The sequence below is a fragment of the Capsella rubella genome, unplaced genomic scaffold (assembly GCF_000375325.1).
Source record: "Capsella rubella cultivar Monte Gargano unplaced genomic scaffold, Caprub1_0 scaffold_3, whole genome shotgun sequence".
In the NCBI taxonomy this organism is placed as follows: Eukaryota; Viridiplantae; Streptophyta; class Magnoliopsida; order Brassicales; family Brassicaceae; genus Capsella; species Capsella rubella.
This window is the reverse complement of record NW_006238921.1, coordinates 1-27405: the sequence shown is the minus strand read 5'-3', so window position 1 is coordinate 27405 and position 27405 is coordinate 1. Positions and strand designations below refer to the sequence as shown.

The 27405-nt window shown below is 40.9% G+C and overlaps 8 protein-coding genes and 1 long non-coding RNA gene across 16 annotated transcripts in view; 6 read left to right on the top strand and 3 right to left on the bottom strand.

Moving 5' to 3' along the window:
* The window catches only part of LOC17891233 (aspartokinase 3, chloroplastic), a 5456-nt gene extending 3485 nt beyond the window's left edge, over window positions 1-1971 (bottom strand). For both annotated transcript variants that reach the window (XM_006300203.2, XM_023786345.1), the window contains exons 1-7: window positions 1738-1971; window positions 1154-1640; window positions 968-1050; window positions 788-828; window positions 505-659; window positions 270-419; window positions 80-175 (exon numbers count right to left, since the gene is read on the bottom strand). In XM_006300203.2, coding sequence (XP_006300265.2) covers window positions 80-175; window positions 270-419; window positions 505-659; window positions 788-828; window positions 968-1050; window positions 1154-1549 — 921 coding nt within the window. In that variant the 5' untranslated portion in view covers window positions 1550-1640; window positions 1738-1971. The remainder of the gene's footprint in view (window positions 1-79; window positions 176-269; window positions 420-504; window positions 660-787; window positions 829-967; window positions 1051-1153; window positions 1641-1737) is intronic.
* Window positions 1972-2646: 675 nt separating this feature from the next.
* On the top strand, window positions 2647-4780 carry LOC17892884 (mitochondrial phosphate carrier protein 3, mitochondrial). The gene is made up of 6 exons (XM_023786636.1): window positions 2647-3289; window positions 3440-3801; window positions 3872-3915; window positions 4034-4248; window positions 4331-4455; window positions 4538-4780. Exons 1-6 carry the CDS (start codon window positions 2996-2998, stop codon window positions 4596-4598), a joined length of 1101 nt encoding a protein of 366 aa, XP_023642404.1. The 5' UTR covers window positions 2647-2995; the 3' UTR covers window positions 4599-4780.
* On the bottom strand, window positions 4516-5537 carry LOC111831640. Its single transcript, XR_002834739.1, has 3 exons — window positions 5333-5537; window positions 4776-5173; window positions 4516-4608 (listed from the first exon to the last, which is right to left on the bottom strand). It is a non-coding gene; the product is annotated as an uncharacterized LOC111831640 (long non-coding RNA).
* Window positions 5538-5723: 186 nt separating this feature from the next.
* On the top strand, window positions 5724-9485 carry LOC17892066 (acyltransferase-like protein At3g26840, chloroplastic). 2 transcript variants are annotated; one of them, XM_023785885.1, is made up of 13 exons: window positions 5724-6187; window positions 6267-6318; window positions 6403-6458; window positions 6536-6694; window positions 6992-7096; window positions 7300-7406; window positions 7483-7604; window positions 7705-7813; window positions 7942-8072; window positions 8176-8545; window positions 8726-8839; window positions 8908-8988; window positions 9078-9279. In XM_023785885.1, the coding sequence occupies exons 1-13, from the start codon at window positions 5881-5883 to the stop codon at window positions 9189-9191; spliced, it is 1827 nt and encodes a 608-aa protein (XP_023641653.1). In that variant the 5' UTR covers window positions 5724-5880; the 3' UTR covers window positions 9192-9279. The 2 variants fall into 2 exon arrangements, with proteins under 2 accessions (XP_023641653.1, XP_023641652.1); XM_023785884.1 differs by having other exon boundaries at window positions 5727-6187; window positions 8908-8993; window positions 9078-9485.
* On the bottom strand, window positions 9444-11025 carry LOC17893337 (glycerophosphodiester phosphodiesterase GDPD1, chloroplastic). The gene is made up of 3 exons (XM_006297928.2): window positions 10713-11025; window positions 10070-10510; window positions 9444-9995 (listed from the first exon to the last, which is right to left on the bottom strand). Exons 1-3 carry the CDS (start codon window positions 10953-10955, stop codon window positions 9594-9596), a joined length of 1086 nt encoding a protein of 361 aa, XP_006297990.1. The 5' UTR covers window positions 10956-11025; the 3' UTR covers window positions 9444-9593.
* A 1033-nt stretch (window positions 11026-12058) lies between these two features.
* On the top strand, window positions 12059-15860 carry LOC17890581 (potassium transporter 4). The gene is made up of 9 exons (XM_006300024.2): window positions 12059-12331; window positions 12501-12741; window positions 12833-13078; window positions 13264-13314; window positions 13424-13684; window positions 13805-13857; window positions 14003-14117; window positions 14208-14462; window positions 14542-15860. Exons 1-9 carry the CDS (start codon window positions 12284-12286, stop codon window positions 15639-15641), a joined length of 2370 nt encoding a protein of 789 aa, XP_006300086.1. The 5' UTR covers window positions 12059-12283; the 3' UTR covers window positions 15642-15860.
* Window positions 15861-15931: 71 nt separating this feature from the next.
* LOC17891281 (ATP-dependent DNA helicase At3g02060, chloroplastic) lies at window positions 15932-20550 on the top strand. 3 transcript variants are annotated; one of them, XM_006300181.2, is made up of 14 exons: window positions 15932-16645; window positions 16810-17035; window positions 17102-17347; window positions 17522-17656; window positions 17750-17874; window positions 17959-18098; window positions 18280-18350; window positions 18473-18634; window positions 18730-18816; window positions 18890-19063; window positions 19189-19233; window positions 19453-19809; window positions 19899-20173; window positions 20262-20550. In XM_006300181.2, the coding sequence occupies exons 1-13, from the start codon at window positions 16029-16031 to the stop codon at window positions 19998-20000; spliced, it is 2487 nt and encodes an 828-aa protein (XP_006300243.1). In that variant the 5' UTR covers window positions 15932-16028; the 3' UTR covers window positions 20001-20173; window positions 20262-20550. The 3 variants fall into 3 exon arrangements, with proteins under 3 accessions (XP_006300243.1, XP_023641276.1, XP_023641277.1); XM_023785508.1 differs by having other exon boundaries at window positions 20259-20550; XM_023785509.1 differs by lacking the exons at window positions 19899-20173; window positions 20262-20550 and having other exon boundaries at window positions 19145-19233; window positions 19453-19548.
* A 220-nt stretch (window positions 20551-20770) lies between these two features.
* On the top strand, window positions 20771-22678 carry LOC17892729 (DEAD-box ATP-dependent RNA helicase 41). The gene is made up of 2 exons (XM_006299481.2): window positions 20771-20869; window positions 21064-22678. Exons 1-2 carry the CDS (start codon window positions 20836-20838, stop codon window positions 22542-22544), a joined length of 1515 nt encoding a protein of 504 aa, XP_006299543.2. The 5' UTR covers window positions 20771-20835; the 3' UTR covers window positions 22545-22678.
* Window positions 20784-25288, top strand: LOC17891865 (OTU domain-containing protein DDB_G0284757). 4 transcript variants are annotated; one of them, XM_006300082.2, is made up of 10 exons: window positions 20784-20869; window positions 23234-23399; window positions 23523-23596; window positions 23757-23811; window positions 23882-23956; window positions 24146-24219; window positions 24316-24364; window positions 24688-24772; window positions 24891-24947; window positions 25031-25288. In XM_006300082.2, exons 2-10 carry the CDS (start codon window positions 23256-23258, stop codon window positions 25075-25077), a joined length of 660 nt encoding a protein of 219 aa, XP_006300144.1. In that variant the 5' UTR covers window positions 20784-20869; window positions 23234-23255; the 3' UTR covers window positions 25078-25288. The 4 variants fall into 4 exon arrangements, with proteins under 4 accessions (XP_006300144.1, XP_023641279.1, XP_023641281.1 ...); XM_023785511.1 differs by lacking the exon at window positions 20784-20869 and adding an exon at window positions 22774-22921; XM_023785513.1 differs by lacking the exon at window positions 20784-20869 and adding an exon at window positions 22928-23042.
* The last annotated feature ends 2117 nt before the right edge of the window (window positions 25289-27405 follow it).

Genomic DNA, 27405 nt, shown 5'->3' with positions numbered 1-27405 from the left:
AATTACTATTACTATATTAGTAGAAATAGTAATAAACCTAACTATATATATATATATATATATATAAATTCACTGGTACCTGGATCTCTCGCAAACCCAAAGCCTTCCCGATCGTTGTTGCAGTCAAATCGCTACCTCCTCTACCCAGCGTAGTTACAGCACAAGATCTCCATCCCTGCAAAAAAATGAAGTTTTTCAAGTCATTCTAAAAAGTGTCACAACAAAGTAAGCATGCATGATGAAAGAGAACTTAATCGTTACTTATATACCTTTCCAAGGAACCCTGTGACGATGGGTACTGCGTTTTCCTTGCTCCAATCACCAAGTAACCTTTTTGAAACCGCCGGGTATGTTGCCTCAAGAATATCAGCATTAGTGAATTCATCTGTGGTGATAATCCCGATCTCAAATGCATCATACTGCCAAAGCAAAAGCCATCATCATCAAGTCGTGAAACAAACTAGCTATAACGTTATCTCAAGATAGATAGATATATATATATACCTGTCGTGCTTTATGTCCAATTTTGTTCAGGTACGCAGCAAATAGCCTTGTGGACATGCATTCTCCAAATGAAACCAAGTAGTCTCTTGTGCGTAAAGTTAACTCTTTCATCATCGCAATGCCTTTTAGTAGCTGTTCCAGTCCTTCTAGGTGTTCTACACATATATTAAGCAAAGGCAAGATTCCAGAGATAAACAAGGGTGTTAACAAAGCGAGCAAATCCAAAATCATCAAACTAATCAACCATTAAGAGAGAAGAAAACTAATTAATTAAGGCATTTACGAGAAATAATTGCTGTTTCCACCCCAAGCTCTTGAGCAGTCCTGCACATAAGAGAATTTAAAATTCTATTATGAGAAATGATAAAGCAAACTTTGAGGTGACAAATTAAAACTGTTTGGCATTATACGATATATTATATAGGATCCAATAGGTATATATGTAGGTATGTTTTCTTCTAACCTTATATGGAGTTCCTTTATATAGCTAAACTCTTCAATAGTGTCGACGTTGGTGACTCCGCAGCGAACAGCCTTCTCTCCAGCCTAATGAAAGCCACAGCCCGAGTTTTATTACGGAAGAAACATGCATGCACGGTAAAATAAGGTACAAATTAAATGAAAGAGTTCGCTTTAATTTGTTTCTTACCATCAAAAGCTTATTGGTGGTCTTTGCCATAGCTGATAGCACAACAACAGGTTTCTCATCTGGGGAGCTGAATATGAGTTTGGCTACCTGTTTCATCCTCTCTGCTGATGCCACTGATGAGCCACCGAATTTCATTACACAAGTAAGCTTTCTCTCGGTTCTGTTTAACTTGAAAGTCTCATAGTCTTCTCTCTCTAGCAGCTCCACCCTTGCAGCTTCACAAGTTACTCTCAGAGCAATGTTCTTACAAGAATGATCTACCTTTCTAGAGAATACACGAGCAGAGGACACGAGAGCTGAGAAATTCATCCCCTTTGAGCCAACTTCAAGAATCCTTTTTGAGTTTAAGGCGAGTTCTGGTGTTTTAACTCCGTAGAACTGCATTGAAGCCGCCATTACTCAATAAGCGACGATTGTGAAGTTTAAATCTGCGAGTGAGTGTTGTGATTTCGACAAACGATAGAGTATGCTAGTTTAGTGCGCAAACCTGCAATGATTCGTGGAATCCACGGAAAACAAATTAAATGCATGAACAAAAAAAAAATGGATCTTGCAGAGAGGAGATTGAGAGATGGCATATAAACCAGTTGACAGGGGCTCCCAATCCCGAATGGTTGAGACAAATCCGACCAAGCTCCGAGCTCGTTAGCAGCTGAGGTGAGAAAATTATATATATATATGAGGTAAGGCGCCAAAATGGACGATCAAGATCTGAAGCTAAAAAAATCAGACGGCTGTGAACTTAGTCTCGGATGTTAAATGTTTATAGCCAGAGGAAAGAATCGAACGATCATTCGATTTCACTATTATTTTCTCCAAAATATGAAACTGCTTAATAATTCAAACTCTTCGGTAGCACACATATATATAAGGGAATAGAATTAGAAACTACGTAATTGACTAACTAATCGTTTTAACTAATGTTTTTTTGGAGGGGGGGTCAGGAAAACGTGACAAATACAATCATATTAGTGAACCCTTAGGAGGTTGAGGGGGAACTTAGAAATGGTGAATCGAATAAACGTGGCCACCTACTTATAGATATAAATTGTTTGATCTAGCAATAAAACGCACACATTTCATAACACGTGGCATCAGATGTATCGTATAACAAGTTTCACATTTTAGTCGATGGATGCTTGCTTATGAAACTAATTAATTTTCACTCGAGGAATAATAATAAGCCATCGATATCAGAAAAATACGTACACAAATAGATATTGAACGTCGAATGTGCGATGCGATTAATAAATATTGAAGGTAAAGTTGAGGGAAGAAATAAGGAGCAGCCATGCTAATGCTAATCTCTCATCAGTTCTTTCATGAAATGGTCCATATTTTCTTAACCAAACCAGGAAAAAAATAAAATAAAATTTCTTTAACCAATATCTCTCTTTATCAAAAAAAAAAAAAAGAAGAAGAAAGGAATCATTATGTTGTTTAATATAATAATAACACAATTAGATAGTGATTATTGCATGAGTAAAAGAGTGTGAAGCTAATGGTGATGGTCAACAGCGGAATGAAACTGCGCGGGAACAACGACGCAGTGTTGTTGGTTGTATGAATTGTTGGATTAATGGAAAAGTATTTTGAGAAAATGTAAAACGGGCTTTTGAGCCCACGGGCCTTGAGGTCATGTGGCGCTCTGGAGAATAGTCAAGAGAATGAATGAGAATAATGCTGCCTTTAAACACTCCCATTTGCGAATTGCGAGGGTTTCATACTTGTTTCAACACAACTTGACAAGGGAGGCCGAAGAAGAAGAAGTCTCTCTCTCTCTCACCAGTCAGGCAGTCACTAGTCAGTATCACTCACTCTTTGCAACAGCCACTCTCTCCTATGGAGTCTCCTAAGCATTCCTTGATTCCCAGCTTCCTCTACTCGTCCTCCTCTTTCTCCCCCAGCTCTCTTCTTCTCGACCAGATGCTCAACTCCAACTCCGATCTCCATAAATCTCAAACGACGATGCTCCCTCAGAAGAATTTCCTTATCGCGTCTCCCACCGAGCCCGGCAAGGGGATTGAGATGTACTCCCCTGCCTTCTACGCCGCCTGTACCTTCGGTGGCATCCTCAGCTGTGGTCTCACTCACATGGCCGTTACTCCCCTCGATCTTGTCAAGTGCAATATGCAGGTTCCCCAACTATCGCCAGTCTTTCTTGTCCTTAGCTCTGTTAGACCCAAATATATATATATATATATATATTCCTTACTTTTGATCTTTGCAAATTAGTCTATTTTGCTCATAGCAAATTCATAAGGTTCCCATTCCGTGCCTTTTTAGATCGATCCTGCAAAATACAAGAGCATCTCCTCCGGCTTTGGTGTTTTGCTGAAAGAACAAGGAGCCAGAGGCTTCTTCCGTGGATGGGTCCCTACTTTGCTCGGTTACAGTGCTCAGGGTGCCTGCAAGTTTGGTTTCTACGAGTTTTTCAAGAAGTACTACTCTGATCTTGCTGGTCCTGACTATACTGCCAAGTACAAAACCCTTATCTACCTTGCTGGTTCTGCTTCCGCTGAGATTATTGCCGATGTTGCCCTTTGCCCATTTGAGGCTGTCAAGGTCCGTGTTCAGACACAGCCTGGATTTGCCAGGGGAATGTCTGATGGATTTCCCAAGTTTATCAAGTCTGAAGGTGTTGCAGGGTAAGCTTTTTACTTGCTCACTCTTCTTAAGACGAGCCTTTGTGCCTGATTCCTTTTTCTTTCCTTGCAGTTTGTACAAGGGAATTGGTCCACTCTGGGGACGTCAGATTCCTTGTAAGTTGTGACCTCAGCTTTGCAACTATCGCATAATATGATGTAGGCTCATGAATGCTTTAGTGCCCCTTTGTAGTTTCAAATTTGTGCTAATAATAATAATCTACCTTTGTAACAGATACAATGATGAAGTTTGCTTCTTTTGAGACCATTGTGGAGATGATCTACAAATATGCAATTCCGAGACCAAAGGACCAGTGCAGCAAAAGACTACAACTTGGGGTGAGTTTCGCAGGAGGTTATGTTGCTGGCGTGTTCTGTGCTATTGTCTCTCATCCTGCTGACAATCTAGTGTCCTTCCTCAACAACGCCAGAGGAGCAACCGTTGGAGATGTAAGTCTCTCTGTTTCGGTTTCTATCTGTAATGCGATGTAACTTGTGATATTAAGCATTGTTGAAACCATCCTTTCAAAAGGCGGTGAGGAAGATAGGGCTGTTGGGTCTATTCACAAGAGGGCTGCCTCTAAGGATTGTGATGATAGGGACATTGACGGGAGCGCAGTGGGGCATCTACGATGCTTTCAAAGTCTTTGTTGGCCTGTAAGTCCCTTCCTTCCTTTACAGCTATATTGGTTCAGAGGTTTTCCTTCTGAAACGCTAATGAAACTCTCTTTTCTTTCAGTCCAACCACTGGTGGTGTTGCTCCAGCGGCTGCCATCACGCCTGCTCAAGCAAAGGCCTAAAGGCCCTTAACTGTGACGAAGAACGAAGGGTCTCTTACGTTAGCATTTTTTCCTTATAACAAAAATAAGATAACCGGACAATGATGAAAAAATTTGAGTAACTCAGCCTGATTCCAACTTGATCAGTGCAAAAATTTTGCGTTCCCAAAATCAAGAGTAATATTCTGCGAGCCTTACATGTTGTTCACTACTATATTATCTTCTTTCATTTTCTTGCCATTTCTCTTTCTCTTGAAAGGTCCATCTTCAGCTTTAGATCATTTCCCTGCACAATGTAAACGCTTGGCAAAAAATTTCAAAATCAGAGAAACTCATTCCACATCATAAGCAGGCATAAGAAAGTGGAAGTGCAAAACCTTGAAACAGTCCCTCTGTGTTTTAAAAACAATGAGGTTCTGTATAACTGCCAAGTACAGCACTGCCCAAGAATTCATCTTTGTCGGCTTTGTAACCCTTTAACTTGGTTACGTTTGCTACTTGACTTAGACGGGGTAGCTATTAGGTAAATGAACAGAACGACAAACACTGTGATCAGTGATCACCGAAATGAATGATCCATATTTCGCCACCAACCCCTGTTACATGATCAACACAATAAGGTAACTAGACTGAAACTATATCTAAAGTTAATAAAGCAATATGTATGTAGCCAAACACACCATCCGTTTCCTTTAATGCATATCGATTTTGAATTGGAAATATAAACAGAATCAAAGGAGAAAGAGAAAACTGACGAGGATCATTGGTTGTAGATGTCAATGGAAACCAAAACGTGTTTGACGCGAGATTTGAGTCGACAACCATGAAAGGTACTTCCGTGGTCGCGAAACAAGCTGAGAGAAGATCACCATGCCGGAGACAATACTTTAGATGGCTGCGGGGATCGCCATGGAATCTGTTTCAATTTCAAACAGATCTACGATTCCTTTCCTCTCTATAAAAAAAGCTAGAAGCTCTCGGGTTTATTCATGGGCCAAACGGAAAAGCCCGTCCATTAAAAGTCAAATAAATGATTTCTGGGCCTTTTACCTATACAAGATAATAACAACTGCTTGCTGTGTGAGAAGCTCTAAACGTCACACATTTGTCTCCTTGACAAAGAAAACAGCACGACAACTGTGACTGTGAGGGTCGATGTCGATGATGGAGAGAGAGAGAGACCGTTAAGTCATGAGATCTTCGTTTCGGCTGGAAAACGGAAAGAAACCCAAAGACCAAAATCTTCGTTTAAATTCTTCATGGACGCACCAGCACCACCACAACCACTAACTTCTTCTTTCCCATGGCGGCCATCGGATTTCACCAGCTCTCTGCCGTCGGCTTATGCAACGGGGTGAAGCATAAGCACTCCCTTGGAGTAAACCTACCCCCGGCACGCAGATTCTCCGCTTCTGTCACCGCCTTTAGCTCGGATCAGTGGAGGCCTGGGGACTACGAGCAGCCATTCGCTAAGAGCTTCTGGGACTATCTCGAGGCTGCTAAGGATTTCATCAGACCGGAAGACAACAGCCCGTCTCGCTGGTTCTCTCCCCTCGAAAGCAATAGCAAGGCTCGATGTGACGGCGCTCCGCTGCTTCTCTACCTACCTGGTTAGTCTTCTTTGTCCCGATTCATTCAGTTAGGGGGAATCAAAGGGCGAATGTGCAATCATATTCAGAATCATTATAGGTATCGACGGAAATGGACTCGGGCTAATACGGCAGCACCAGAAACTTGGACAGTGAGTGCCCCTCAATGTATCCTTACATTTTTCTTTGCTTTCAAACTGCCGTGGTTGAGCCTTTGTTTTTCTTGGTGTCTCAAGGATGTTTGATATCTGGTGCTTGCACATACCTGCCAGCAATCGTACTGCATTCACAGGTATCTCTTCGATTGCTTTTGTGTATTAGATTATTGTTTGGCCACACAGCTTATCTAACACATGTTGAATCCATTAGATTTGGTCGGCATGGTTGAAACAACTGTCAAATCTGAAAATCACCAATCTCCCGGTAAACCTATATATCTTGTTGGAGAATCTCTTGGCGCCTGCATTGCACTCGCTGTTGCAGCCTGTAACCCTGAAATTGATCTTGTCTTGATTCTTTCAAACCCAGGTGACGTTTATCTTTTAGGTGTCAAAATTTTATGACTCAAACTCAGCGTAGTGGCTGCTTACTTGATATATTTATCTCAATTTACGCTGACACATCACATATTCACATGGTTGTTTGAAATCACATAAGTATTACTTTAGAGGCTGATTAGATCTCCAATTAATTCCAACAGTCAACTGACCTTTTTTGACGACTTAATAGGAAAAGAAATAGAGGCCTTCCCTATTCCTAATACCTTGAACACAAGTCTCACCACGTCGTCTATATTAAATCTTAAGAGTATTTTTGAATTTGCAGCTACATCATTTGGAAATTCTTCTCTGCAACATCTTGCTCCCCTGGCTAAAGTCTTGCCAGACCAACTTGATCTTGCATTTCTTTTCGTGTTAAGTTTGATTCCAGGTTAGCTAAGACTTACCTATCCACAGATTTTAGAATTCTGAGTGACAAATGTTCCCTCCTGTTAATTTAAAATCACGCCATACGTTGGTAAAAGCATCTTCGGAAACTCCAGCTCAAGTGTCTTTATGGACATGTGATTTTTGGTGATATAAGACATGCTTTTTAATTTCATAGCTGCATAAAACCTCTATTGGAATTTTAAGGTGGCCCTTTTAAAAGGATGATTGCTCACTGGGTCAGGGGACTTCCGGAGATGGAAACAGCTGCAAACATTTATCAAGATTTGGTGATAACATCTACATTAACTTCTGTAGGTGACAAACTCATTTATGGTAGTCTTTAGTTTTCCGGTGTTGTCAAATATAGTTAAGAATCTGACTATGCAGATCCTGGCTGATACATTTCGGAGAGAAACACTTCTGTGGAAGCTGAACTTACTTGATGCCGCTGCTATGTTTGCCAATGCACATCTTCATCTAGTGCAAGCTCCGAGTCTAATCCTCTCCAGGTTCGTGTTATCCATCAGACTACTGGTTTTTCTAATATTATTGAAATTCCACTAGAGTATAGCAATTAGGTTAAGCCGCTAATTTGTTAATCAATTATAGCGGAAACGACCAAATATTACCCAGTAAATTCGAAGGCAGACGACTTCGGAAAAAACTGCCTAAATGTGAAGTCCGCTCATTCAAAGACAACGGCCATTGCCTTTTTCTGGTTTCTCGATTCTCTCCACTCTGCATCTTTTATTCAACTACAACTGCCAAACACTAAATTTCATCTCATTCAAAGATGTAATCTGAGATGCTTCATTTTACATCTCCTTTTGCCTTTGGATATGACAGGAGGACGGCATTGATCTGGTCAGTATCATAAGAGCCACTTCTTTTTACCGACGTGGGTCTCGACTGGATTACATCTCCGACTACATCCCACCAACCATCTCTGAATTTAACAAATGTTATGGGGTCAACAGGTTACTACTACACTTACAAAATTATGTCCCAAAATGGCTTGTATGATTACTGGAGTAGAAAAAGAAACAGTTTGATTTATCTTTATTTTTTGTGACAAAGTAGGCTCCTCGAGGTGATCATGGGCCCTGTATTTCTGTCGACTACAGAAGATGGGAAAATGGTGAGGGGGCTTGGGGGAATACCATCGGAAGGACCTGTACTGTTGGTAGGCAATCACATGCTACTGGCGAGTGACAAAATATCTCTCCCAGGCCAATTTGTTCACGAGAGGAACATCAATTTGCGGCCTCTCGTGCATCCCATGATGTTTACGAGACTGAGAGATGGATTATTACCTGATGTGTCTGTTTACGACACACTCAGGATGATGGGGTCAGTCCCCATCTCAGGCACTCACCTCCATAATCTCTTGTCTGCTCGATCCCATATTCTGTTGTTTCCAGGAGGAATCCGCGAAGCTCTACACCGTAAGGTGAGTAGTTATATACTAGTTGCTTATCCGGAGTGGGGTCTCATAATTGGCAGTAGATACTTTGGACATGTGAATATGGTTGCTATATATCGGATCAGGATGCCTCCGTTATGTTATATTGCTGCTATCATTGTTACCTGTGGTGGTGAAAACAAGTCATCACGATTTTCTCAATAACAGGGAGAAGAATACAAGTTGATGTGGCCAAAGAAAGCAGAGTTTGTGAGAGCAGCAGCCAAATTTGGAGCCAAAATAGTACCCTTTTGTGGAGTTGGAGAAGATGATTTCTTAAGAGTGAGCACACTTTGCATCCAAGTCATGTGTAATAGATGGTTGGTGTAACTGTGTGTAAACGAATGCAGGTGGTTGTAGACTATAATGACCAGGTAAAGGTTCCGATGGTGAAAGAAGTGCTAAAGAGAGTGTCCGCAGAAGGCCCGGGGGTAAGGTATGTGAATGGAGTTTAGTAGAGAATATGAATTGTAGAAATGGATGATGATGCGTGATATTTGACATGATTGGTGTTTGATAGGGGAAGCGTGGAAGGAGAAGAGGGGAACCAAGACTTCCACATGCCAGGAGTGATACCAAAGTGGCCTGGGAGATACTATTATTACTTTGGGAAGGAGATAGAGACGGGAGCTGAAGAGTTGAGAGACAGAGAGAAGGCAAAGGAGGTGTACGCAGAGGTGAAGAAGGAGGTTGAGAGATGCATAGAGTTTGTGAAGCAGAGAAGGGAGGAGGATCCTTACAGACCTCTCTTACCCCGTATCCACTATCACCTGCAGCACGGCCTCCTCTCGCAAGTCCCCACTTTCCCCTTTTGAATAATTATACCTTAGACGATTAAATTTACCAAATCGCACTTCGGTGATGGTGCTGATACCTCCCAAACCCGTTTGCAAAATAGTTATATTCCATAAAATATGGACTTTCATCACATGAATTATGATAGCAGCACCCACATTGTCAAATATTTCCTACACAATCACTATCACATATTTTGGGAAACTAGAGATACTAACTAAAGGAGAAAGTGTTAGTTTTCTTAGTGCTGTATCAACTCAGGAATGAGCTTGAGAAGAAAGGAGAGCTCTCTCTCAGAGAAGTTTGGCTTTGGCTTAGTATCATCAACATCTCTGCTTGATGGCTTCATCATCTCTCTCACGGCCTCTGTTATCTCCTCCACATGATCCACTATCACTCCCTCTATTCCCATCAAATGCTGCATGTACACTGCCTCAGCTACATTGTTAAGCTTTCCGTATGTCATGAGAGAGAGCTTGGATTCTTTGATCTTGTAGACGGCGGCGGGGCTGCGGAAAATTCCCTTGACCTCAGAGACAATCCCTTGAAGGCCTCCTTCTAAACATACTTTGATTGCTTCTTCCAGCGAATTCCTTCTAGCGTCGTGGTACATCTCAGTACCACCGTTTGTCAAGAAGAATACCTATATATTAAGAAATTGGATCATAATTAAGTTGATGGATTAAAGTGGAAAGAGTACTGTGTGTGTGAACTTACGGGGTAGGTGGTCTGCAACTTCCTGACAAGAAGGGCGGCATCAGGATGGAAGCTGGAGAAGATGATTGGTCTGTCCTTTGCAAAATCAGACACCACCTGCAAGATTGGGAGGAGAAGACGGGAGAGATGATCGGGGGAATAAAGGAGGTTGTCGTCAAGCTTGAGCTCGATGTTGAAACCAAGGTTAGGCTTCTCAACTTTCTCAAAAGCCTCCTGGAGAGTACAGAGAGAGTCCTCTCCGTGGACGGTCCACTTGAGGATCTTCCCTTCCTTTGACTTTCTCAGCAATGGCTTCCCTGTCTTCCCTGGTTGCCTCTGTGGCCCGTAGGACATGAACTCCGACAAGCAAACCTCCGTGACCCTCTTCTCGTACACCACTCCCTGTTCCTCAGAGAAGATGAAGTCGTCGTGGAAAATGACTGGGCAGCCATCTCTGGTGACCTGCGCGGAAGAAGAAGAAGAGAGATTAGAGGCTTTGATATTTTCTTTTTATTATTTCATTAATTAAAAAAAATGTCAACCGAATTAAACCCCCACGTGGTATGGCCGGCGGTCACGTGGAGGAACCAAATTAAAAGAAAAAAAAAAGAGCCGATCGAAATTCAAATGCGGCGAACCGAGACCGACGAGAAAATGACTTTACCTGAACATCGAATTCGATAAAGTCGAGAGGGAGTTTTGAGGCGGCATTGAAGGAGAGGATGGAGTTTTCTTTAAGAGCAGAGAACCTTAGATCCGGCGACTGCGACATGTTCATGCCGTGCCCTCTATGTCCCACCACCAGAAACTTGTTATTGGATTTGCGAGATGAGCAGAGGAGAGACGGGTTCTCGGGGAAGTGGTCGAGGCTCGGCACTTCCGAGACATGAATGGCTTTCAGAGACATATTTCTTCTAATTTTTATTTATTTTTAAAAGATGATTTGAGGAGAGGGTGGGATGGGTTCAGAGATGGCTTTGGGGGCATTGCTTAAAAAGAAGAAGACAGAGAAGAAGATGGGATCTTCGAATATTCGTTGGATCGCCACGTCATCATCATTCGGTAATAACAGTCAAAATTATCCGTTTTGGATATTCCGTTCCTCTCCTCTCTTTCCTGGTTGGCTCCCTCCCTCTTGGGCTCATGGTGGGCCTTCGCTCTCCCCTCTTTAAATTGTAAATGAAATTTCAAGTTAGCCATCAATGTTGATTGATTCATTCACACACCTTCTCGAATCTTTTTTTTTTTTTTTTGCTAAATTGCAAATATCACCTTCTCTAATCTTTATTTCTTTATGGATTTTTTAGTATAGATTCTTCAATTTCCGAATATTCCAAAGCATATTATTTATTCCTCCTCAGCTGAGCTCAGTTGCTGCCACATATCATCTTCCCATTACCTCTCTTAATCATCAAACATTAATGGTAGTATTTAAGGGGTATCTTAGGAGAAGATACCTTTCACAAAATATGTTGCACAAAATACTTTGTGAAGGGTATCTTCTCCTAAGATATCCCTTAAATACTACCATTAATGTTGCCCTTAGTCTTTTACTAGTTTATTATTTTATTTCTCGATCTTGGCTCTCTTCTTCAGCAATGCTAATTAAAAATATAATTCATGCAGTAAGACAAAGATGACATGACCACTTACTTTGCCAACATTTATTGATAAATACTCATTGCTTAATGCTTATTATTATAGCTATGTTTTGAAGATTCACTCCAAACTCCAAAGATGGAGCGAGAGGACAACGGGCAAAAGATATATTGCATCATGCATGCACGAGAAGGTCTACCACACTCCTCGAGAACTTCGTACAATATATAATGGGCCTTAGACTTATTAAGATAAGATATAATGTGTTTCTTAGTTATATGGGCTTATTCTTAGAAGAGCCCATGATAGTACTGTTAAAAGATCAATTTCTTTATCATGGGCCTGACGAGTTTTAGGCGGGGCCAACACGAGGACGGAAAAACGTGACTGTTAGTCAGACTGCGTCTGTGTGTGAGTTTCACTTCTCGAGGAAAATTGCTAACTGGGAGATGAAAGAGAGAGATAAGAGTGAGTGGAGGAGATACAGTGTAAGGTTCCCGCGTTGAGAGTATTTAGTAATTACTGATGGTAGCGAGACAAATACTTCTTCACTAGAGATAAGATGGGTTTTGTTTAAGGTGTTCGAAGAGCCCCCAACCTGATTCGCTCAATCGATCTTTGTATAGACAACCCTCGATGGTGTCGGCCGAATCTGGAGTCTCTCCCCGTCGGGATCCCTCTCAAGTTCGTTCCTTTATCCCCTACTTGAACTGTTCTAGCATGTTTGACTCGTGCTTTCATTTCTTCTTGTCTTTCAATCTCTCTCTCTCTATATATATATTTAGAAAGACCCTCGCTTTCTTATATTGCTCTGTTTTCCGACTTACTGAATTGTTGATATCCGTTCCTTCAGCTGTCGTGGATGAATCTCTCGAGGAACTTGATTTTGGCCTACCAAAGTTTTGGTCTAGTCTACGGTGACCTAAGTACATCTCCTCTTTATGTCTTTCCTAGCACATTTATCGGCAAGTTGCATAAGCATCAGAACGAGGAAACCATATTTGGTGCATTCTCTTTGATTTTCTGGACCCTCACGCTGATTCCTCTTCTCAAGTACGTTCTTGTATTACTGAGTGCCGATGATAATGGAGAAGGTGAGAACCTCCTGTGTTCAACTTACATCTTTCCTTCTACCAATTTTAAGAGCCTTGGGATGATACAATCTTTTCCTTTTTGCGTCTCTAGGTGGAATATTTGCTCTCTATTCGCTGCTTTGTAGGCATGCAAAGCTTAGCTTACTTCCAAACCAGCAAACTGCTGATGAGGAGCTCTCAGCTTACAAGTTTGGTCCGTCCACTGATGCTGGATCTTCATCTGCCTTTAGAAGATTTCTTGAAAAACACAAAAGGCTGAGGACCGCTTTGCTTGTTGTTGTACTTTTTGGAGCTGCTATGGTCATCGGAGACGGGGTTCTGACTCCAGCTATATCAGGTAAAGTCTGCCTCCATCCTACATATTATATTCAGAGTTGGAGTTGCTCAATGTCATCGGCTGTTATTTGTAGTTGAATCACCAACCTTCTTCGTGAGCATTCTTTTTTCTTTATTCATCAGTATTTTTCTTTTTTTGTGTGTGTGTGGTCAATATCTGACTAAGTCACTCCTGCTTCCTTTCAGTTATGTCGTCCATGTCAGGCTTGCAAGTTACAGAGAAGAAATTGACTGATGGTATCTAATGCGTGTTACTTCGACCATGTGTTTGTTTTTGAACACATTTTGTGGACTTTTTTTTTTGTTTCGGTGGGATATCTGAAGGTCTTCTCTTAATCCACTGCAGGCGAACTTCTGGTGCTTGCCTGTGTCATATTGGTCGGACTGTTTGCTTTGCAACACTGTGGTACTCACAGGGTGGCTTTCATGTTTGCACCAATTGTGATTACATGGCTTATTTCAATACTCTTCATCGGTTTATACAACATCATACATTGGAATCCAAAGATAATACATGCAATTTCCCCGATTTATATCATCAAATTCTTCAGAGCGACTGGTCAAGAAGGATGGATTTCTCTTGGAGGGGTTCTTCTTTCTGTAACAGGTAGTTCTGGTTCTGGATCAAGACATAACCGTAAAAATATTTATATTATGTTTGTTTTGAATCCTTTTGTATGTGGTCTATTGAGCTGGTTAGCTAAAGTGATTATCACTGTCTTATCAGGTACAGAAGCTATGTTTTCAAATCTTGGCCATTTCACCTCGGTCTCAATCAGAGTAAGCAGAGGTTGCATGTCTACTGGTGTATATTAGTTATTTTAACAGTGACTTCTCTACAACCTTGTTAGTTATCCATCTATATAAGTCCATGCTGGTTTCACAGCTTTGTTTCTTATATTCGACTTCTTTTTGTTTTGTGCAGCTTGCTTTCGCCGTTGTCGTATACCCATGTCTGGTGGTACAATACATGGGCCAAGCAGCTTTCTTGTCAAAGAACCTCGGGTCTATTCCTAACAGTTTTTACGATTCAATCCCAAGTTCGTTCACTCTGACATCGTGCTTCATTAATATTTCACTTGTTTTCTTTTGATAATGACAGTCTTATATGATCCTGGTTCTTTATGCAGATATTGTTTTCTGGCCTGTCTTTGTCATTGCCACGCTTGCAGCCATTGTTGGCAGTCAGGCTGTGATAACCGCTACGTTCTCAATAATAAAACAATGTCATGCCCTTGGGTGCTTCCCACGCATCAAAGTAGTCCATACTTCGAAACATATATATGGACAGATCTATATCCCGGAGATCAACTGGATCCTAATGACCCTTACTCTTGCAATAGCTGTAGCCTTTCGAGACACAACTTTGATTGGAAATGCCTACGGTAAACTTTATATTATTGGAAACTATTTTTCCCTCTCCAGGATCTGATTGTTTGATTGTGTTTCTCTTGTTACTCACAGGACTCGCATGCATGACGGTTATGTTCGTCACAACGTTTTTCATGGCACTTGTCATAGTTTTAGTTTGGCAGAAAAGTTGTGTTCTAGCGGCTCTGTTTCTTGGAACGCTATGGATAGTTGAAGGTGTCTACCTCTCAGCAGCGCTCATGAAAGTTGCCCAGGGTGGTTGGGTGCCTTTGGTGCTTGCGTTCATATTTATGATTGCCATGTATGTTTGGCACTATGGGACCCGCAGGAAATACAGCTTTGATCTTCATAACAAAGTTTCATTGAAGTGGTTGCTGGGATTAGGACCTAGTCTTGGAATTGTACGTGTGCCTGGAATAGGACTCGTTTACTCAGAACTTGCAACTGGGGTTCCTGCAATTTTCTCTCACTTTGTCACAAATCTCCCGGCATTCCATAAAGTCGTGGTGTTTGTATGTGTGAAATCAGTTCATGTGCCTCATGTTTCCCCTGAGGAACGCTTTCTCATTGGTCGTGTTTGCCCCAAGCCTTATCGTATGTACAGGTGCATAGTGAGGTATGGGTATAAGGACATTCAACGGGAAGATGGGGACTTTGAGAATCAGCTTGTACAGAGCATAGCTGAGTTCATCCAGATGGAAGCAAGCGACCTCCAATCCTCGGCTTCCGAGTCTCAATCTTATGATGGGAGAATGGCCGTTTTAAGCAGTCAGAAGAGTCTCTCTAACTCAATCCTGACAGTTTCAGAGGTAGAGGAGATTGATTTTGCAGACCCCACCATACAAAGCAGTAAATCCATGACTCTGCAGAGTTTGCGCTCAGTGTACGAGGATGAGTATCCGCAAGGGCAAGTGAGGATGCGGCGTGTGAGGTTTAGGTTAGCGCCGTCAAGTGGTGGGATGGAGTCCTCTGTGAGGGAAGAGCTAATGGATCTGATACGAGCGAAAGAGGCGGGTGTTGCATATATAATGGGTCACTCGTATGTGAAATCAAGGAAATCATCTTCCTGGCTGAAGAAGATGACGATTGATATTGGCTATTCTTTCTTGAGGAAGAATTGCAGAGGGCCAGCTGTGGCACTCAACATTCCTCACATCAGCCTCATTGAAGTTGGCATGATTTACCATGTTTAAGCCAATCAAAACTCGTATGTGTAGCATTCATAAATTCATATCTCGAAGGTATAAGGGGAACAATCTGTTCAGCTATAAATTAATGCAACATGGTGTATGCATATGTTATCAATGTTTTAAGTGTCCCCAAAACAACAAACCCAGAAGATAAAGATTTGTATATTTGAACATTCTCATGTTAAAGATGATGTAATCTTTGGAACATTATTTCTTAATTAATTGATATATGGCTTCAAAACGAATTTGATAAAAATTGCCAGTTGTATACGCAAATCCTAAAACGTGTGTGCTTGGAAGCTGCTCCTTAAGCTAAAGCTGAGCATCTCCTTCACTCTCTCTCTTCATTATCCCCTTCTCTTTCTAAAACCTCTGGGGTTCTTGTTAAAGATGACATCTTTGCTCACAAATCCCGACCCGATTACTATACCCCTCGTCTCCAAGCTTTGCTCCTTTCCTTCGCAACGGAGGCTCTTCTCGCTCAGGCTCAGGCGCTCCTCCTTAGCGAAGATCACCCGGAATTCATCATCTCTTCTTCCGCTGGTCGCTGTTTCCTCCCTCTCCGCTACTGCCGCAAAACCAACCAGATGGAGAGAGAAGCCGGAGTTAGCGGAAAGCGACTCAATTTCCCTCCTCAACGAGAGGATTCGGCGTGACCTCGGCAAGAGAGAGACCGCTAGGCCAGCCATGGACTCTGAGGAGGCCGAGAAGTACATCCAGATGGTGAAGGAACAACAAGAGAGGGGTCTGCAGAAGCTTAAAGGATTTAGGCAAGGTACAGAGGCTGCTGGTGCGGGTGGTTTTAGCTACAAGGTTGACCCTTACAGTCTCCTTTCCGGTGATTATGTGGTGCACAAGAAAGTAGGCATTGGGCGTTTTGTTGGCATTAAATTTGATGTCCCCAAGGATTCCTCAGAGCCCCTCGAATATGTCTTTATAGAGTATGCAGATGGCATGGCCAAGCTTCCCCTCAAGCAGGCCTCACGTTTGCTCTACCGATACAATCTGTACGTCTTCCCTCTTTCTTATCTTCATCTCCTAGTTTTTTACTTGCTTGGGAAATGTGTTTGTTTGGTGCCGTAGCTATCTTCCTTTTCTATATTAAAAACTCCTTGCCGTCCATGTCTTTGTCTCTTACTGTATGTTGATGTCATATTGTGTCCTGTTCCAGTCCAAATGAGACCAAACGGCCTCGGACTTTGAGTCGGCTGAGTGACACTAGTGTTTGGGAAAGAAGAAAGACCAAAGGAAAGGTAGCAATTCAGAAAATGGTCGTTGACTTGATGGAGCTATATCTTCATAGGCTTAGACAGAAGAGATATCCTTATCCAAAAAACCCCATCATGGCTGATTTTGCGGCTCAGTTTCCTTATAACGCTACACCCGACCAGAAGCAGGTATTGCTGTTATCTTTTAGTTGTCATCATTTATTTTCCTTTATTTAAACTGAGTTTCCCTTCTAGGCTTTCTTGGATGTTGAGAAGGATTTGACAGAGAGAGAAACACCTATGGACCGATTGATCTGTGGAGATGTTGGGTTTGGTAAAACAGAGGTTGCTCTACGAGCCATCTTTTGTGTGGTTTCAGCTGGAAAACAAGCTATGGTTTTAGCACCAACAATTGTACTGGCGAAGCAACATTACGATGTAATCTCAGAGCGGTTTTCCTTGTATTCACAAATCAAAGTGGGCCTTTTAAGTCGGTTTCAGGTATTGAGATCACTGTTTCTTCTATAAATTTTTCTAGATGCAAACTGGTTAACTCTTCACATGTTTAAAAAAAAAAAATCTTTAGTGGTTGTGGGTTACATGTTGTCTGCTGAGTGTAAGTTGTTCATGGTTTTACCTGGAATTGACCATACTCACATCTTCGACATTGTGCAGACCAAAGCAGAAAAGGAGGAGTATTTGGAAATGATAAAAAGTGGACATCTCAATATCATTGTGGGTACTCACTCACTTCTCGGGAGCCGTGTTGTGTACAGTAACTTAGGCCTCCTCGTGGTTGATGAGGAACAGGTTCTCTTCTTATTCGTTGAAGATAAGTTGTTTATGCCATAATCTCGGAATGATACTTGAATTAGTTGATGATAATCTTTTCTAACTTAACAGAGATTTGGGGTCAAGCAGAAAGAAAAGATTGCATCTTTCAAAACATCGGTAGATGTGCTTACATTATCCGCAACACCCATACCAAGGACACTGTACTTAGCTTTGACTGGATTCCGGGATGCTAGGTTGGGACATGATGTGTTTCAGATTATATACTCACTGATAGAATTTGATGAGACTAATAAGCCTTTGTTTCATTTTTGTTTTAGTTTAATCTCCACACCGCCTCCGGAGAGGATTCCAATAAAAACCCATCTTTCATCATTCCGTAAGGAAAAGGTGATAGAAGCAATTAAAAACGAGCTGGATCGTGGTGGCCAAGTTTTCTATGTCTTGCCTCGGATTAAAGGTAGAATGCATGATAAGATTTTTTGTTTCGCTTTATTATCTCTTAATATGACTACCTTTGCTCTTGATCGTAACTCAGGGACTAGTATAATCAGAAACTTCTTGACCATGGAATATTTTTTTTTCTCCTTGTCAGCCTTTATATTTTCCCATCGATTTACCACTTTATTCATCCTTATCAGGACTAGAAGAAGTGATGGATTTTCTTGAAGAAGCATTTCCAGATATTGACATTGCTATGGCACATGGAAAGGTATGTTGTGGCCTTTCTTAGCAGTACTTGACATTTGGATGCACATTCATACGATATAGCACATTTCATGGAATCCTCCTAAGCACTGTTGTTGCCATCCTGCTACATTGATGTATCCACAGCAATACTCGAAGCAACTAGAGGAAACAATGGAGAGATTTGCACAAGGAAAGATCAAAATCCTCATATGTACCAATATTGTTGAAAGTGGACTTGATATTCAAAATGCAAATACCATAATCATTCAGGATGTTCAACAATTTGGGCTCGCTCAGTTGTACCAGGTGCCAAAGTTACTTGTTTGCTTTTTGTTGTAGTTATGTTTCACAACAAAAGGTGAATAGCATCTTAGAAATCTTCCTTGTGTTGCGGTCAACAGTTGCGAGGAAGGGTTGGTCGGGCGGATAAAGAAGCTCATGCCTACCTATTTTATCCCGATAAATCGCTACTCTCTGATCAAGCACTGGTATTGAGGGTGACTTAATTTGTTCTATTCCCTTGGCAGACGCTGGCATGTAATATATAAGCTGACTATGCAGGAAAGGCTTAGCGCTCTTGAAGAGTGCCGTGAACTTGGACAAGGTTTCCAACTTGCGGAGAGGGATATGGGTATAAGAGGTTTTGGGACAATCTTTGGAGAGCAACAGACGGGGGATGTTGGAAATGTCGGTATCGATCTCTTCTTTGAAATGCTTTTTGAGAGTCTGTCCAAGGTATATAATGATTAAAGTCTCCTTCTACATTCTCACTGATTATGACACTGATGAGCCTTTTTTTTATCTTTATAAAATTAGGCTTGGTTATTGACTTGTGAGTCAATCTTGTTGGTTGTTTCTAGGTGGAGGAACTTCGTATTTTTTCAGTTCCATATAACCTTGTGAAGGTATGTTCTATTTCAACTGGTAAGAAAGGTTTTGCTTTAGATTAAAAATGACATAAGATCAGAATGTTTCCAAGTGTAGCATGAAGGCCAGATATGATAGTTTTAGGTCTCTTACTTGTGCAGGAGTAACTGGAGAACTTCAAATTTCAGTGCAGTTGTTATGCCTCGAACTGTAGTAATTGATGCCTTTCTAATTCCTCATTTTGCTCTGTTTTCCAGATTGACATAAATATTAATCCCCGGCTTCCCTCAGAGTATGTAAATTATCTGGAAAATCCGATGGAGATCATCAATGAAGCTGAAAAAGCAGCTGAGAAAGATATGTGGAGTCTAATGCAATTCACAGAGAACCTGCGACGCCAATATGGGAAAGAACCTTACTCCATGGAGATTATTTTAAAGAAGCTGTATGTGAGACGCATGGCAGCTGATCTGGGAGTAAACAGAATATACGCATCAGGCAAGATAGTTGTCATGAAAACAAATATGAGTAAGAAGGTGTTCAAGCTGATCACAGATTCCATGACTTGTGACGTTTACCGAAGCTCCTTGATATACGAAGGAGATCAAATAATGGTACTTTATGAGAAATAAATTAGTGGTATTTGTAATCTTTTTCATGCCACCCTTAAGATGAACTTGAGGGCTTTACATGGTATGTGCAGGCGGAACTTCTGTTGGAGCTACCAAGAGAACAGTTACTAAATTGGATGTTCCAGTGCTTGTCAGAACTTCATGCATCACTCCCTGCTCTTATCAAATATTAGTTCCCCCTTCACAGTTTATCTTGCGTGTAGGATGTGTTAAAAGAAGCCGGACTCCTCAGCACTTGTGTTGCTGTGAAGTTTTCTTCATGGAGTGAAGAGAGTAAGAAGTTTTGTTCATGGAGTGAGGAGAGTAATATTTGCATAAATATCTACAAGGGCAGCATTTTAGTCAGGTACATACGTCTCAATCTGATTGAATCAACTTAGATTTCAACAGCGGTAACCTTTTCCTAATCCTTCCTCTTCTCCTGCTCGCAGCAGCTACCAGTTGAGATTCTATAAGCTTCTTCTCTATGATAATGAAAAGTGAAATCTTTCCATCTATGGAATAATTCCATGCAAAAGGAGGCATAGCTCGGGCCAATTACACGTTGAGATCATCAACCAATTACGAGTTGGTAAAGTTTGAAATCCATGTATTATGTATATTGTGGGAATTCGGATGAATTCAATAGTGGTTTTATGTAAGAACGAACCGGTGACGTAGTTTTCTGATGTTTGCAGCTGAATATTAATTTTTTGGCCCAGTAAAAAAGCCCATTTATATGTCCTTGACTCCTTATCCCCCAATTGTCTTTTTCTTCTTCTTCCTCTCTCGTCCCCTTGCGAATTGCGCGATTGATCAATCAACCTTACGATCGCAAAATCCATCTGTTTGCGAATCTATTGGTTATATATCTCTCCTTGTGATTTAATTCTACTTTCTTTCAGTTGCAGCATTGAGATTGATGTCTCTGTTGCAGGGAACTCTGGTTCCATGTGTTGGGTATTTTCCCTTTCGGTGTTTTACTGATTCATCTTGTGCATAGATTACAGAAGCTGGTTCCTCTGAATAATGAACGAAGAGGGCTGCGTCCCGCACATCACTGGTTAGTTAGTCTGTAACTCTGTACCTAATAGTAATTGCATCGCCTCTCCTTTTCTGACATGAGAGAACCGAGACCTGATCCATCTTCTGTTTGATACGATTGTGTTGAGCTCATTTAGTGCCTTCAATCCTTCTCACAGATTACTCAGCCGCCATGTTTTTATTTTATTTTATTTTTTATCGTTGTTGTTGTAGATCTTGTCAAACAAAAGTCTATAGATCAAAGAGCCCCTCTTTCCTGGGAGCCTAAATGCGTTATCTGCAGTCGTTATGGTGAGTACATTTGTGACGAGACCAATGATGATGTCTGCAGCCTCGAGTGTAAGCAAACACTCCTGAGAAGGGTTGACAACGCTAGAGTGTTTCCTGCTACAGACGAGTGCTTCTATGTTAGGGACACAGGATCTTCTTTCCCTGATGCTGAACTGCTTAGAAGGAAGCTTGAGATTCATGTCCAAGGACAAGGGGCAGCAGTCCCTCCACCTGTCTTGACTTTCACTTCATGTGGGCTTCCTCCTAAGCTTCTTCTCAACTTAGAAACCGCTGGCTATGACTTTCCCACTCCTATCCAGATGCAAGCAATTCCAGCAGCTTTAAGCGGGAAAAGTTTGCTCGCCTCGGCCGACACCGGCTCCGGGAAAACAGCTTCTTTTCTTGTCCCTATTATTTCTCGTTGTACAACATACCGCTCTGAGTATCCCTCAGACCAGAGGAGTCCCATGGCTATGGTTTTGGCTCCAACTAGAGAGCTCTGTGTCCAAGTTGAAGATCAGGCAAAAATGCTCGGAAAGGGACTTCCATTTAAGACTGCACTCGTTGTAGGTGGTGATCCCATGTCTGGACAACTCTACCGCATTCAACAAGGGGTTGAGTTGATTATTGGTACCCCAGGCCGAGTTGTGGACCTTCTAGCAAAACATGCCATTGAACTTGATAACATCATGACGTTTGTGTTGGATGAGGTTGACTGCATGCTTCAGCGAGGCTTCAGAGATCAGGTGATGCAGATATTTCAGGCCTTGTCAGAACCGCAGGTCTTGCTGTTCTCTGCAACAGTCTCAAATGAGGTGAAGAGGGTAGGAGGGTCTCTAGCGAAGGAAATCATTTTGGTATCCATTGGTAAAGCCAACAAACCCAACAAGGCTGTCAACCAATTGGCTATATGGGTTGATGCGAAGCAAAAGAAACAGAAGCTCTTTGAGATACTGAGAAGTCAAAAGCATTTCAAGCCCCCAGCTGTTGTTTATGTGAGTTCGAGAGTTGGAGCAGATCTCTTGGCTAATGCTATAACTGTCGTCACGGGGATAAAAGCTCTATCGATCCATGGGGAGAAGCCAATGAAGGAGAGGAGAGATGTAATGGGATCGTTTTTGAGTGGAGAGGTGTCCGTTCTTGTATCAACGGGAGTTCTAGGCCGAGGGGTTGACCTCTTGGTGGTAAGGCAGGTGATAGTGTTTGACATGCCTAATACCATCAGGGAGTACATACATGTAATTGGCAGGGCCTCTAGGATGGGAGAGAAGGGCACTGCCATTTTGTTTGTGAATGAGGACGACAGGAACCTATTCCCTGATTTGATTGCGGCTTTAAAAAGTAGTGGAGCAGCCATACCTAAGGAACTTATCAACTTGACATCCAGGGAAATGCAGAACAAGAAGAGGAGGGTTGGGCACTGAAATGTATGCTTCGGATACGAATGTTGTAGTATTTTAAGAATAGAAAGGAAGACTTGAGTGTGTATTAACGAATATAATGTACAAGGACAGAGGTTTACTTTGGAAAGAAATCATAATGACTTGTGATAAGATAACTTTTCGTGGGATTAAAAAGTGGAATGAACCTGACGCCAATAAAAAAGGAAGGGAGTTTGACTTACGGGTGGAACATAAGAACGCGGTTTTGGAGGAGTGCTGTAAGAAGGTCAATATACCCGCCAACAAACTGCCATCGTCTTTAATTAAGTGGTGAAATAAAAAAACCGAACTTTGGACCAACCTTTAGCCGTCCAAGAAAAGATCGTCCGCTTATCTTCCTGTCTCCTTCGCCCAGAAAGGTTTCAACTTTTCTGCTTATTTGAATCCTTATTCCTTGCATCTGTTTTAGATCCGATCGTCCCGATGTTTGGCGCATTCCCATTTTCCCAGATCCAATCGATTCACCCCTCTATCTATTATGTACACTTTGCTTTCCGTTTCCGTTTACCTTTGGGCTCCCTCCCCTCTTTCACGGTGTCTGTCATCTTCTCACGGTCCCGTGAAATTGTCGGGATATATTAATCATCTCTTAAATATATTTTTCCTCACGAAGATTATAGGTTGTGTAAACTACTCAAATTATTGAATAATTCAGTTCATTTGTGTCGCAGCCGCACGAACGAGTTTTAAAACATGGGGGACCCGTCGAGTTCAACCTCTTGGAGCAGTCAAAAGGAGACGGAAGATGATCGTATGATTGCTCTTATGTTATCTGAAGAGTACACTAAACTAGACGGTGCAGTCGGCAGACGCCTCTCAAATCTTGCTCCCGTACCTGTAAGCTAGGTTCTTGTACCAATAATACAAGGACTGTAATATTATTTGTGAAAACCTTTCTACATGCTTAGCTCTCTCTCTATCTCCCACTCTCTCTACATATAAGTTCTTCTTGGTTTGCAGCATGTTCCACGGATAAATACTTATATTCCCAATTTAAATGATGCTACCTTGGATCATCAACGCCTTCTTCAAAGGTTGTTTTGATGCTCACTTCTTCCCCTTTGTCAATATACTTAGGAACTCACTAGTTCTTGGGTAATTATTGTCTGATTTTTACTCCTCGAAAGAGAAGTTGTGTAGGATGCTTTCTTTCAGATATGCTTGCTAATTCTTAATTTTTCTTTTTCTTTGCAGGCTAAATGTTTACGGTTTGTGTGAGTTGAAGGTCTCCGGTGATGGAAACTGTCAGGTGCATTTTCATCTCATTTTGTTATCTCTCCGGTTTGTGAAATCTTATTGGGAATTGCATGTCTTTTCAGTTCCGAGCACTTTCTGATCAGTTATACCGATCTTCAGAGTACCACAAACAAGTTAGGAGAGAAGTTGTAAAACAGGTGAGGTGTCTTATGAAATCTGAGTGATGTACAAAGGCAACCATCTATATGTCTGTGTTTTATGGTTATTATTAACCATTGTAGTTGTTGGAGTTATTCTTTTGCGAGATAGATATATGTTTAAAAATTAGGTGCCCACATCCTTCTCCTTATCCATTTCCTAATTGCTCTTTTCTCTTCTTATTTAAGCTCAAAGACAATCGCTCTATGTATGAAAGTTATGTTCCGATGAAATACAAACGATATTACAAGAGGATGGCAAAGTATGTTGTGCAAACATAATCTTTTTTAGTTAGGCTTTTGAGCTCTAATTTGTTTGTTTTAGAAATGTTTCACACCCAAAATTACTTAAATTACAGACTTGGAGAATGGGGAGACCATATTACCCTACAAGCTGCGGCAGATAATGTAAGTTTCCTTTTTGTCTCAATTTTAAAACGCTTAAAATACTTATCTTTGCTTCGTTCTCATGTCACCCTGCTCTAATTCTCAAGAAGACACTTATGTTTCTTTTTTTTTATTATCTTGTTTAATTCATGTATTTTTTGTTTTCTCTTTATGGATTACATTAATAGATGAACATTTCTTATCCTGAGAATAGATATAACGTTTACATACAAACTCTTTTGGCTTTGGGCTCTAAGACCAGTGCCTATGAGAAATAACCTATAATTTAGTGTAGTTTTCCTTTTATGTTGATTACAAAATTTTCTTTGTATCTCCCTGTGCAGTTTGCAGCAAAGATATGTCTGTTGACATCTTTCAGAGACACTTGCTTCATTGAAATTATACCTCAATACCAAGCACCTAAGCGTGGTTAGACTAAAATCTTTTGTTTTTTCTTTCACCTTCACGTATTGCAATTTGATGTGACGTGAAATATGAGAACTGCATTGTTACAAAGTTGTGACTATTTATCTTTGAAACTGTGTAGAGATATGGTTAAGTTTCTGGTCAGAGGTGCATTATAACTCTTTATACGATATTCAAGGTTTGTTTTTTGCTTTGGAATGTTACGAAATGATGGCTTTGTGCTTGATGATACTGATTATGAATTTTCTTTTGTGAGTGTAGCTGCTCCAGATCAGCAGAAGCCAAAAAGAAAACATTGGTTGTTCTAGAAGGCATGCGGCATGCCTCTCACACGTCTCATATTAAGTCCCTTTAACAATTTTCTAGTCGGTTTTGTGCATAAGTCAATATTCTCCTACGTCATAACTATTTCTTCACACTTCTGTCTGTATACATACGAACTAGCTTGAGCTGTAACATTTTTAAGCCGAATATGATAGTGGTGGGAACAAGGCAAATAAATTATGACAATTTCAGTAACCTCACGGGAATAGAACTTTAGAATTCGACTGAAAGCTTGTCAGCGGCAGCCATAGGGGAAGCTTTTCGGTTGATAATAGACCTGGATTGTCATGACTTAACCGGCCCATAATCATATGTCATCCATAAGATTGTATGTACTAGCCGAAATTTCTTCTTGTGCATTTGAAAGATGAACCATTTAAATCCCATAGACCATTTTGTTGAAATGCTTGTCCACTTTTCAGCCTCCTATGGTGTAGCCATCCATTTTATAGTGCTCTCTATGCAGTCACCAATGATGTTCATATGTGGTTAGGTTCCACCTATACTATAACATCTTGTAAGGCCTTTTGTTTGTATTGAAAATTGGATCATACTTTAATTTCCATATCCACAATAGGATTTATATATAGTTCAAGATCCAAGATTCAGTCCTTAGATTAGAGTCTTTAATTACTTAACTTTCTTTTTCGTTCAAATTCTCCATCTTTTCCTGTTAATCTATACACATTGTTCAGAGGTTAATGTGTCCTTTGACCAACTCAAAGAAGCTATGGTGAAAAAATAATGTAGAAAGAGGTGATCTTGAGTCTCCGTTGCTGTAAAGTGGAGAAACTTGTAATCCCCACGAAGCTAGCCGTGCCATTGTTTGTAGTCTATTAAGGTTTGTAATCCAGAGATTGAACCGTTTGAACCTTTAAACCAAATCAGGTCAGCCTAGTCCTTTACCGGTTCTCTAGGCCTTAGAACCTCCCAAGTTTTGCTTGAAGAGTAGCCACCAACCGGCTTGTCATCTATTACCCATTCACAAGAGTCTTTGTAATGTGAACTCGAAGGAAGAGTAACCGTTGATAGAAAGGAGTGAAGTGCCACTGCTAAATCTGATCTCTGACTTACTAGATTCTAGCCAACAAGGTTGCAAGATGCACTCACTTTTGTGTTCAAGTGGATTCTTAAGCTTCTTGGCCCTCTTTTAGCTTTAAAAAGCTTTCCGGAACCAGGAATCAGCTGCTTTTTGCTTTACACTCTTCTCCTTACCTGTAAAGCTCGACTCTATTTCACCTTAAAACAATTTAACTTCATACCATAATTAAGATGCAAAAACTTAGTAGTAAAAAGCTTAAGAAATAAGAATTCATAATCCGAGAGTCAAAACTCAAATAATACAACAATTTAATAAATACAATGTACGTATAAGTAAAACCATATCGTCTTCTTAAATATTTATTTAATGGTAAGTGTTAAAAAATATTTTTTTAGGGTTTAGGGTATTGATTTTACTGTTCAATAGTTATTGTTCACATCTTAGGGTATAGGGTTACTGTACATGAATTACTGTACAAGTTTAAAGTTTACTGTTCAATAGTTACTGCTCACATCTTAGGGTTTAGGGTTTCTGTACATTTAATGTTTAGGGTATGGGGTTACAGTACATTTAGGGTTTGGGGTTACAGTAGTACATTAAGGGTTTAGGGTTACAGTACATTTAGGGTTTGGGGTTACTGCACATTTAGGATTTAGGGTTACTGTACATTTAGGGTTTAGGGTTACTGTACATTTAGGATTTAGGGTTACTGTACATTTAGGGTTTAGGGTTACTGTACGTTTAGGGTTATTGTAAATTTAGGGTTTAGGGTTATTGTAAATTTAGGGTTTAGGGTTATTGTAAATTTAGGGTTTAGGGTTATTGTAAATTTAGGGTTTAGGGTTACTGTACATTTAGGGTTTAGGGTTTAGGGTTTAGGGTTTAGGGTTTAGGGTTTAGGGTTTAGGGTTTAGGGTTTAGGGTTTAGGGTTTAGGGTTTAGGGTTTAGGGTTTAGGGTTTAGGGTTTAGGGTTTAGGGTTTAGGGTTTAGGGTTTAGGGTTTAGGGTTTAGGGTTTAGGGTTTAGGGTTTAGGGTTTAGGGTTTAGGGTTTAGGGTTTAGGGTTTAGGGTTTAGGGTTTAGGGTTTAGCCTTTAGGGTTTAGGGTTTAGGGTTTAGGGTTTAGGGTTTAGGGTTTAGGGTTTAGGGTTTAGGGTTTAGGGTTTAGGGTTTAGGGTTTAGGGTTTAGGGTTTAGGGTTTACCGCTTAGGGTTTAGGGTTTAGGGTTTAGGGTTTAGGGTTTAGGGCTTAGGGTTTAGGGTTTAGGGTTTG

What these genes read in the sequence shown, in the direction of transcription:
- LOC17892884 (XM_023786636.1), top strand. Translation starts at nt 2,996, where the DNA reads ATGGAGTCTCCTAAGCATTCCTTGATTCCCAGCTTCCTCTACTCGTCC. An exon ending in TTGTCAAGTGCAATATGCAG is followed by an intron (nt 3,290 to 3,439) that starts GTTCCCCAACTA and finishes GTGCCTTTTTAG; the next exon opens with ATCGATCCTGCAAAATACAA. An exon ending in TTCAAAGTCTTTGTTGGCCT is followed by an intron (nt 4,456 to 4,537) that starts GTAAGTCCCTTC and finishes CTTTTCTTTCAG; the next exon opens with TCCAACCACTGGTGGTGTTG.
- LOC17892066 (XM_023785884.1), top strand. Translation starts at nt 5,881, where the DNA reads ATGGCGGCCATCGGATTTCACCAGCTCTCTGCCGTCGGCTTATGCAAC. An exon ending in ACGGCCATTGCCTTTTTCTG is followed by an intron (nt 7,814 to 7,941) that starts GTTTCTCGATTC and finishes TGGATATGACAG; the next exon opens with GAGGACGGCATTGATCTGGT. An exon ending in AAATGTTATGGGGTCAACAG is followed by an intron (nt 8,073 to 8,175) that starts GTTACTACTACA and finishes GTGACAAAGTAG; the next exon opens with GCTCCTCGAGGTGATCATGG.
- LOC17893337 (XM_006297928.2), bottom strand. Translation starts at nt 10,955, where the DNA reads ATGTCTCTGAAAGCCATTCATGTCTCGGAAGTGCCGAGCCTCGACCAC. An exon ending in TTATCGAATTCGATGTTCAG is followed by an intron (nt 10,511 to 10,712) that starts GTAAAGTCATTT and finishes TCTTCCGCGCAG; the next exon opens with GTCACCAGAGATGGCTGCCC. An exon ending in AGTTGCAGACCACCTACCCC is followed by an intron (nt 9,996 to 10,069) that starts GTAAGTTCACAC and finishes CTTAATATATAG; the next exon opens with GTATTCTTCTTGACAAACGG.
- LOC17890581 (XM_006300024.2), top strand. Translation starts at nt 12,284, where the DNA reads ATGGTGTCGGCCGAATCTGGAGTCTCTCCCCGTCGGGATCCCTCTCAA. An exon ending in GGTTCTTCTTTCTGTAACAG is followed by an intron (nt 13,685 to 13,804) that starts GTAGTTCTGGTT and finishes CTGTCTTATCAG; the next exon opens with GTACAGAAGCTATGTTTTCA. An exon ending in TTTTTACGATTCAATCCCAA is followed by an intron (nt 14,118 to 14,207) that starts GTTCGTTCACTC and finishes TTCTTTATGCAG; the next exon opens with ATATTGTTTTCTGGCCTGTC.
- LOC17891281 (XM_006300181.2), top strand. Translation starts at nt 16,029, where the DNA reads ATGACATCTTTGCTCACAAATCCCGACCCGATTACTATACCCCTCGTC. An exon ending in TCGTGGTTGATGAGGAACAG is followed by an intron (nt 17,657 to 17,749) that starts GTTCTCTTCTTA and finishes CTAACTTAACAG; the next exon opens with AGATTTGGGGTCAAGCAGAA. An exon ending in ACTGGATTCCGGGATGCTAG is followed by an intron (nt 17,875 to 17,958) that starts GTTGGGACATGA and finishes TTTTTGTTTTAG; the next exon opens with TTTAATCTCCACACCGCCTC.
- LOC17892729 (XM_006299481.2), top strand. Translation starts at nt 20,836, where the DNA reads ATGAACGAAGAGGGCTGCGTCCCGCACATCACTG. An exon ending in CTGCGTCCCGCACATCACTG is followed by an intron (nt 20,870 to 21,063) that starts GTTAGTTAGTCT and finishes TTGTTGTTGTAG; the next exon opens with ATCTTGTCAAACAAAAGTCT.
- LOC17891865 (XM_006300082.2), top strand. Translation starts at nt 23,256, where the DNA reads ATGGGGGACCCGTCGAGTTCAACCTCTTGGAGCAGTCAAAAGGAGACG. An exon ending in CCGGTGATGGAAACTGTCAG is followed by an intron (nt 23,812 to 23,881) that starts GTGCATTTTCAT and finishes ATGTCTTTTCAG; the next exon opens with TTCCGAGCACTTTCTGATCA. An exon ending in CTCTTTATACGATATTCAAG is followed by an intron (nt 24,948 to 25,030) that starts GTTTGTTTTTTG and finishes TTGTGAGTGTAG; the next exon opens with CTGCTCCAGATCAGCAGAAG.